The sequence below is a fragment of the Pithys albifrons genome, chromosome 13 (genome assembly GCF_047495875.1).
Source record: "Pithys albifrons albifrons isolate INPA30051 chromosome 13, PitAlb_v1, whole genome shotgun sequence".
Taxonomy (NCBI): Eukaryota; Metazoa; Chordata; class Aves; order Passeriformes; family Thamnophilidae; genus Pithys; species Pithys albifrons.
This window is the reverse complement of record NC_092470.1, coordinates 21,158,908-21,167,995: the sequence shown is the minus strand read 5'-3', so window position 1 is coordinate 21,167,995 and position 9,088 is coordinate 21,158,908. Positions and strand designations below refer to the sequence as shown.

Here is a 9,088-nt window from a genome sequence, read left to right as displayed (position 1 = left end):
CCAGCCGTGCAGGCCCCGCCGCTCTCTGCGGGCGCTGCCGCTCGAACGGGCCCCGCGCGGGGGCGTGGCCAGGAGGGGGCGTGGCTTACCATGGGCGGGGCCTCCCCTCGCAGACACAAGCTGGCATTGTGACGTCACGCCCCGCAGCGCCCAATCAGCGCGCGGCCGCCGTGTCCCCACGTGGGCGCGGCGCGGCGCGATTGGTCGGCGGCGGAGCGGCCGCCCGGGTTTTGTCGCCCGCCCGCCGCCGCGCTCCGCCCGGGCGCTGTGGCCGCACCGCGTGCTCGGGCGCTGCTCCCGCTCCGGCCCCGCACCGGCCCCGCACCGGCCCCGCCATGGCTCCCGGACCCACGGCCAGCACCGCTGGACGCAGCTGAACGGCCGCCCCCCCTGGGCGGGGGAACCGCTCGCACCTCGCATGTCCGCGGCGCCCGGGAAGTCGGATGTGTACGGCCTTCCTCCCCCTCCTCCTCTCCTCCATGGCCGTCGTGCTCCGGCGTTAGTTCCTGGCTTTGCTTCCCCTTCTCCCGGCCGCAGGAATACCGCGGGACCTTCCTCCCGCCGCCGCGTTGTTGTTGTCGCTGTGGCTTTTTAATATTTTTTTTTCCTTTTTGGGGTGATTTTGCTTTTTTTTTTTTTCCGACAGCGAGTGCCGGAAGGAGGGGGGGGTGAGGAAGCGCAGGCCCGCGGAGCGCGGCGGCCGGGGGGGTCGGCACCTGGCTCCGGCGGTGCGGGGCTGGGCTCGGCTCCGCGGGCGGTGCGGGGCCGGGGGGGGGGGTCAGTGTGCGGGGGGGGAACCGGCCGAGCCCGCTCCCCCCCTCCGCCCTCCCTCCTCCGCCCCCCGCACGGACTTTCCTCTCGTCCCTTTGTTCAGTTCTCGGCCTCTCCGGGAGCGCTCCGAGGCCGGCGGGCAGCAGCGGCAGCAGCGCACGTCGCGATCGCCGTAGCGAGGCACGGCACGGCTGGTTCCAGTGACCGCGCCCCAGCCCGGCCATGTACCCCCAGGGCCGGCACCCGGTGAGTCCCGGGAACCCCCCGCACCCCCCGGCACCGCCCCCGCCTCCCTCCCTCCCTCCGCATCCCCACAGCAGCCCCCCCTCGGCACTCCCCGCTAACCGACCCCCGGGAACCCCCCGCAGGCTCCGCACCAGCCGGGCCAACCGGGCTTCAAATTCACCGTGGCCGAGTCCTGCGACCGGATCAAGGACGAGTTCCAGTTCCTGCAGGCCCAGTACCACAGGTGAGCCCGGGGCACCCCCGGCCGCGCCCCCGGCCCGCCCGACCCCCCGGCCGCGGGGTCTCACCCTGCGCTCTCCCCGCAGCCTCAAAGTGGAGTATGACAAGCTGGCGAACGAGAAGACCGAAATGCAGCGCCATTACGTTATGGTGAGAGACTTTAATCAGATTTCGGCTCAGCCTGTAAATGTCATTAGCTGGGAGCCTGCGAACGCGGGGGACCGGGGGGACCCCCCCAGAGACGGGCACTGCCAGCCCGGGGACCCCCGGGGGCGGGGGTGGTGCCCGGTGCCAGGCGCACGGAGCCCCGGATGGCTGGAAGCGCAATCCCAAGTTTCCTGTTAACCCCTTTGGAGCGCTCCGGGAGGGGTCGGGGGCAGCGGCAGCAGCGACCCCGGGCTCTGGGGGGGGTCCCTCGGCATGGGGGGGGTGCCCCCTTTGCTGCCCCGAGGCGCCCGGTGAGGCCACCCGGGAGCCATCCCAGCCCACCCCGTTCATCCTTCCCGAGGGAAACGAGCTCTTTTGTTGCTTCAAAACCCTCTTTTTAGGCACATTTGCATGGCGGGGCCCCCCAGGTGGGCTCGGTTGGGTTTCTCAGGGGCTTTGCAGGATCCAGCACCCCCTTTCCCGGCAGCTCCTCTGGCCCCGGGGCGGGGGGGAGAGCAAATCCACCCCCCCAGTGAGAAGGTGGAATTTTGGCCAGACTCCGGGCTGTACCTGTTCTGCCAGGGCTGAGCAGGCGCCTGTCACCCAGCTCTGCGCCTCTTTGTTTTTTTAAGTAGCTTAGGAGGAGAAAACAGGAGTCAAAAGGAGTGTCCCCTTGTTAAGTGCCTGCCAGTTAAACCCATAAACATCTGCTTGTTAGAAGGTGTAATTTCCTTGGCTACCAGTGTTTTAAGCCCAGTTTTGACCAGGATGCTTTTTGGTAATGACCTTATGCAAATGCCTTCTGTGAAGTTAATTCAAATTCTCCTTGGCTCTCCTATGTAATTGAATGTATTTGTATTTTTTTTTATTCCCCAGTACTATGAAATGTCGTACGGTTTGAACATTGAAATGCACAAACAGGTGAGTAATTTCAAGGGGGGGAAGTTGTGATTGATTGATCTCCTGTTGCCCTTTTTCTCGAGCTCGTGTAAAATCGGCCCTGATTGCAGTAAATAGGGAATAAGTGCCGAAAGCAGGGCTGTGACTCCAGGTGGGATCCTGTGGCCTGGCAGTTAAATTGGGAACTGCAGGTTGTTGGCAGGTTGGTGGGATTTTTTGTGTATATTGCTGAGAAATTCGAGTTTGAAACAGAGTGTTTATGCAGCGGGGTGAGAACAACCTCGCCTTCCACACTGGGATGTCTGTACCTGGAATAACGTGTTCCCAAAACTGGGAAAACACTGATATGTGCTGCGTTTCCCTCTGGTTGTGTTGTTGGTACACCAGGACTGTCTCTGAGGTCATCCCCTGATCTTGTCCGTGCTGTAGCGTGAGACTGAGGAGGGAATTATCTTCAGGGCTCCCGTAGCTTACGGTGTGTTGCTCAATGTCACGGATTTGTCTTTGCATCTGGGAAATGAAGCAATGTTTGGGGTTGGGGTTGGTTTTTTTCCCCCCTTCCAGTCTCCTCTAATATGTAACTTGCCTGAAGGAAAAAATAGAGAAGGTCCCAGCAGAACGTGGTGTGGTACCTTGATAAGATTATCGTTAAAGAGCCTAAAGGCTGCGCACATGATGGTAAAACTTAAAGGAATAAAGTTATTATTGAGATTAGACCTGATTATTTGTGCTGCTGCTGCTTACTGGTTTTAGAAGGAGGTCTAATTAAGAACTTAAGGCAGATAGAAGTTGACATCAACTTTGCCGCTCGCAAATCAGCCCCATTCAACTCCAAAGTGGTTTTGCTTAATAGCAGCATTGCCCTCCTCTAAGGAAGCGTCGTTGGGAGCTGATGAAATGCAAAGCAGCGTCTCTGAATCTGCCTCTCTTTTCTTCTTCCCTTTGCCTTTCTGCGGCGCAGTCACAGGGCCACGAAAATAATTCCTGCTTAGTCTTCAGTTTTTTAAAAATATCTTCTCCGTGCAGATAATCCCGAGTTCTCCTCTTGGCTGCTCCGCCTGGACCCAGCGCGGCCTGGGGGCACCCCGGGGGCACCCTGGGGGGCTGTGGGGAGCCAGGGCCCCGCGCTGGGGCAGACCTGGGGCATGCTGTGCCCTGGGGTGCTCAGAAATGCCCCTCAATGCAGGACTTTTGTGTGGGCCTGTGGTGGCCTCCCGCGAGGAGGGGACGGGTGTGGTGTGTCCAAAGGGACACGGACCCTGCGGCCGCTTCAGCAGCGCCTGAAGGACTGGAGTGGCACTGGGGGCACTGGAGTGGCACTGGGGGCACTGGAGTGGCACTGGAAGGACACGAGCACAGGCTCTTTGGGCAGAGGAAATGCCTCTTCCTACCTGGGAGCTCTGCGTTGAACGGCTCTGCTCTGAGCAGCGCTGGGAGATGCTGGAATGAAGCTCGGAGAGGTTCAGTGTCCTCTTGGTGGAATCTTTGGAAGCACTTGCTGTTCCCGAGACGGGCGGTGTGTTTTTCCACGAGTCCATGGGCGCAACCAAAGGCATCAGCGAGGTCTGGCACCCTTGGGAGGTGTGGATGGAGCACCCCATCCTCTGCTCTGTTGCGCTGTGACCACGTAGAGCGTCTTCCCTTGGAGGTTTTGGGGGTGACTGAGGAGACTCAGAGCGCCCAGAGGTGTTTGGTGCCCGGTGGTGTTGGCAGCTCGGGAGGCCCAGCGTGGTCAGTGCGCTCTGCTGGGAGCTTTGCAAGCGAGCGGGTCGATCCTGTCCGGGTGATTGCAGCCCTCGCCGAGCACCCCCGGCCGTCCCTGTGCCATCCCCGGCCGTTCTGTGCCATTCGCTGCGTGCCGAGCGCCGGGCTCGGCGATTCGGGAGGCGAAGCCGCCTCGGTCCTTATTAATTGCCGGCGATGTGCGCGGGGCGGGAGGAGAACAAAGCCCCGCGAGCCGCTCCCAGCGGCGCTTCCAGGCGCAAATGGGGCGAGAGGGAGCGCAGGATGGCAGGGCTGGAGCACAGCGGGGCCTGCCGAGGGTTTGCCCCCTCTCGGGGGCCGCAGCATCCCCCTGCCAGGCAGCCTGGCCGCAGCATCCCCCCGCAAGGCATCCCGCTAATTGCGGCGGGGTCCTGCCTGCATCTGGTTGAGGGTGGCTGGTCCTGAACAAACAAGTTTATCAGCTGACCTGTTTAGCGGTTGACTTGTGTTTATCTGCACACAATCAAGTAGACTGAAGTGCTTGAATTATTCATGCAGTGTCCTGCCCTCCAGACTTGACTGCTTGTGATTACATCTGCTCCAGACAAACATTGATGGATACTTCATCTTTAAGCAAAAGGGGATTGTCTGTCTGTGGGCTTATATAACAGATTATCTCTTCTACGCTGAATATTAAGTGTGTGCATATGTGGCTGCGTGTGGGGTTGGTTTTTTTTCCTTCCCCCCTTTCTTCTCGTTTTGTTTCTTGTTAAGTAAAAAATGTACTTTCATAAACAACTCCATATGCAAGGAAATATTTAGGAAGTGACTTGGTTGCAGTGAATCGCTCCTTACATCAGTCTTCCTGCTGAACTAAGCTCCCTTCCCTGGGCTCAGCTTTCTTAAACCCGACTCCAATCATGAGTTTTCTTTTGAAACCCCAGCAAAACTTTTTTTTTTTTTCCTTAGGGCTAATTGATTTTTCCAAAAGAAACTTTGCTTCCCCTGTTGGCTTTGCATTGTTTCTGTGCAGATCTCCGTGGATAATCGCCGACTGCAATAACCATTCCAAAAGAAAAACTAATTTTGTGTGGGGAAACGGGACACCTCGGAGGACAGAACCTTTGTGCTGGGTTTTATTTCTTTTTGTGGCTGAGAACCCTCCACATAAGCACTTCTTGTTTTCGTGCTTAAACACTTAATGCTTGGAACAAACCTAAACCCCCCTGACACTTCCAGAGAAGAGAGGCAGGTTTTTTTTTTTCTAGAATATTCTAGGAACACAATATACTTTCTGTCATGCTTGTTAGCAAGGAGTGCCAGGTAATAATTTGCTAAATACTTCAGAAGCCAAGTAATTTGTTAGCTCTACTCTCAGGTCTCCTAAGGTAGGAGGGAATATTGTCAGAGCTTCACCTCTCCCTCCACTCGGTTTTGCAGGTGGGTTTGGGGGTCCTGGGTGCGTTTTGGGGGGTCTGAGTGAGCTCTGCCCCCCACATCCCGTTGCTGGTGGTAATTCTGTAATGAGGGGTTGTGTCCTGCCCCTCCACCCCCCCTCCCTGATTTAATTCTCATCAGCCAGGCTCTCCACTTTGCTAATAACGATAGCAGCCACAAATAGCTTTCAACATGCCATTGACAGCCCGGTTGGAGAGAGCACTTGAAATAGTGGTAGACAGCTGAAAGTACCCATAATTGTGCGCCGGAGTGAGAACCACACTGCTCAAGGGCCTTATTTTCATGTGCTTAAAGAGACAATATCCTGGTTTCAACAAATGCTGCTGGTGCTTCACTGCTGGTGTGATTTACTCCTCGCTGCTCTCCCAACTCCCTCTGCCAGGGAGGAGGTTTGGGGGTCTGTGCAGCAGAGGGGGGACCCTGAGTGCCTGGAGGAGGGTTGGGGGGTCCAGACCTGTCTTGGAATCATCACTGGGGAGTGTGTGTGTGTGGAGGGATCTGTGGTTTGGGAGCCAAGGAGAGGCTGTGGGAGTCCTGTGTGAGTTGTGTGGTGATTTTGGTGCCATGTTCCTGCATCCAGTGGATCATCACCTTTGGCAGCCCCACCAGCCCCAGAGCTCTGGGGTTTTAGGCATTCAGTGTGTGTGTGTATATTTATACACATGTCTGTGTATGTATTTATCCTTCCCCAAGGCTGCCAGAGCTCAAGGAGCATTTGGACAATGCCCTGAGGGACGTGGTGGGATTGTTGGGGTGTCCTGTGCTGGGCTGGGATCTGGACTGGATGATTCTTAGGAGTCCCTTCCACCTAAGGATAGTCTATGACATGGATATGTGATGTAGATATGGCTGGATGATACAGATGTTTTGGGGTGTTGGGATGTTTTGGGGTGTTTTCCAAGAGGAGGAAGGGCTGTGCTGTGTGTTCAGCCTCTTCTCCCCATCCTTCATCCCAACATACAAATCCATGAGCAAGGGCAGGTGGAGCTGGGGCTGGTGTGGCCCAAAATCTGTTCTGAGGCTCCATCTGCCATGGCCTGGTGTGTGCTGGTGTGATTCCCTTCCCCACTGAGGTCTGGGGGTGTTTTGTGGAGGGTCCTTGGGGGGGTGTTTTGTGGAGGGTCCTTGGGGGGGGTGTTTTGTGGAGGGTCCTTGGGGGGGGGGTGTTTTGTGGAGGGTCTTTGGGGGGGAGTGTTTTGTGGAGGGTCTTTGGGGGGGGTGTTTTGTGGAGGGTCCTCGTGGGGTGTTTTGTGGAGGGTCCTCGTGGGGTGTTTTGTGGAGGGTCCTCGTGGGGGGTGTTTTGTGGAGGGTCCTCGGGGGGGGTGTTTTGTGGAGGGTCCTCGGGGGGGGTGTTTTGTGGAGGGTCCTCGGGGGGGGTGTTTTGTGGAGGGTCCTCGGGGGGGGTGTTTTGTGGAGGGTCCTCGGGGGGGGTGTTTTGTGGAGGGTCTCTGGGGGGGGTGTTTTGTGGAGGGTCTCTGGGGGGGGTGTTTTGTGGAGGGTCTCTGGGGGGGGTGTTTTGTGGAGGGTCTCTGGGGGGGGTGTTTTGTGGAGGGTCTCTGGGGGGGTGTTTTGTGGAGGGTCCTTGGGGGGTGTTTTGTGGAGGGTCCTCGGGGGGTGTTTTGTGGAGGGAATTTGGGGTGCTTTGTGCAGGCAGTTTGGGTGTTCTCCCCTCAGAGTGGTGCTTGTGGGGCTGGTTTCTGAGCCACCTCCATCCATCCTCCCAAGGACTGGGAGCCCAGGAGGGGTTTGGATGCCATCCTGTGCCATGGTGGGATGCTGGAATCAGCCTGGAGATGCAACCCCTGGGGCTGGGGCACCTCTGAACCTCCCATTTGCCTTATCTGCATCCAAGGCTGATATATTTTGGTACAAGTACCATCTCCATCGTCCAGAGCAGTACCCATGGGCTGTCACACAGGACCCCCAGGTTCCAGCCTGGAATTCTGCCCTCCCATGCCTTGGGTCATTTGTGAGGCTGTTCCTCTCAGCTCTGCTCTGCCTCTCCCATGACTGACGGCCACAGGGTTATTTTTAAACTTCCCTCTGCCACATCCAGGTGTAAAGACGAGCGGGCTGAGGAGCTGGGGCTGCTGGGCAGAGCCAGCCCCCAGCTATTTAACACCATGCCACCGTGTTCCTGCTCCCAGAGCCCCGTCCTGGCTCCTGAGTGGGTGCCAGGAGCAGTGCCCTGTGCCCTCCACTGCTCTGGAGGGTGGCTCTGGCCATTTTAAGAGCAGGTGGGGTGACAGGACCTGCAGCCTGGAGCCAAACAGTCCTGCTCTTGATTTATCACCAGTGCAAATGTTTTCTCTGGTTTCCCCCTCCCCACTGGTGAAACACCACCCCAGAAGTGTTTCTGCTCAGGCAGGAGGTCAGATTCTTGGCAGGGGCAGGGAATGTTGGGGGGTTAGTTGGGATTTCAGGTTCTCCAGCTTCTTGCCCTTTTTAACGACCATCAGCATCCCTGTGCCCGGGGTGGGTGTTCTGGGAGGGCTCCCACCCACCCAGCACCCACTGAGCACCCCCCACGGGTGTTTGGGTGGGTGGCACCTCTCCTGGGCACCCCCCCAAGGTGTTTTCTTCCCACTTATTTGCAGCTGTGGTCCAGGGAAGATGCAGGGCATTGGAAGGGGATGCAGAGCCTGGGATTGCCATGGCAACCTGCCGTGGGGAATGGAGGTTTTTCTTGGCAGGAGCAGCTGTGGGGGGGGTTCCATCACTCTGGGCAAGGTGATGAATGAGCCCTGTTATGGGCAAGGTGTCGGGCATGAAGCCCTCCCCTGTTCCCAGCATGCCAGAGGATCCCCTTTCGCTCCCGATTAAACTTTTAATGGGGACAACTGGAGTTTAATATGCTGTGGAATGGGGAAAGTTAAAGTGAACAAATATTTAAAGACTATTGAGTCTCATGTTCACAGGAAACCTCACGGTTGTAAACATAATATTTTGGACATGTAATATCTTTCTGCTCCCTGAATCCCACGTGGGAAGTCTCTCTCTCTTTGTGGAATGCAGAGTTTTGCTTCAAATCTTTGTTTGAAGTTTGGGCAGAATGGGATTTAAACGTGGAGGAGATGGGTTGTTGTGAGTCTGGACCATGTGATTCCTGGGGAAAACCCAACACATTCCCTTCCTCCTCCCTGCAATCAGCCTGTTTGGGTGCTGTATTTTTCCTGTTCCACTGACCCCACCTCTGCAACGCAGCGCAGGGAAGCTCATGCTGGCACTGCTGTTTTCACCTCAAATAAGGCTGGAATTTGTTCTCGAACTCTGGAGCTGGCAGGGAAGGGCTCACAGGAGCAGCAGCCGGGCTTGGCGCATCCAGAGTCCAATAGGCTTCAGCTGAAGGAATAAATATTTAATGGAGCTGCAGTCTATATATAATCTAATCGATGCCTCAGTGCCAAAAAGCCTTTAAAGAGCTTTTCCTATCACTGGGCAACACGTGGTGGGAGCACTGGGGGTGGCTGGTGGCACACGCAGTGCCAGCCTGGCTCCTTCAGACACAGAGCTGTGGCTGGGCTACATTTTGGCAGTTTGAGCTTCCAGCCCAGTTTTTTGGGTGCAGAGTGGTCCTTGGGTGATGTGTGAGTGTTGGGTGGTTAAAAACTTGTGCTGGCCAGAGCCTGTTCCTCGAGGCAGG

General features: G+C 57.1%; 1 protein-coding gene across 7 annotated transcripts in view; it reads left to right on the top strand.

Annotated features, from left to right (window-relative positions):
- The first annotated feature begins 241 nt into the window (after nucleotides 1-241).
- Nucleotides 242-9,088, top strand: part of TLE3 (TLE family member 3, transcriptional corepressor) — a 30,703-nt gene continuing 21,856 nt past the window's right edge. For all 7 annotated transcript variants that reach the window (XM_071568885.1, XM_071568882.1, XM_071568884.1 and 4 more), the window contains exons 1-5: nucleotides 242-498; nucleotides 875-1,017; nucleotides 1,140-1,240; nucleotides 1,323-1,386; nucleotides 2,260-2,304. In XM_071568885.1, coding sequence (XP_071424986.1) covers nucleotides 994-1,017; nucleotides 1,140-1,240; nucleotides 1,323-1,386; nucleotides 2,260-2,304 — 234 coding nt within the window. In that variant the 5' untranslated portion in view covers nucleotides 242-498; nucleotides 875-993. The remainder of the gene's footprint in view (nucleotides 499-874; nucleotides 1,018-1,139; nucleotides 1,241-1,322; nucleotides 1,387-2,259; nucleotides 2,305-9,088) is intronic.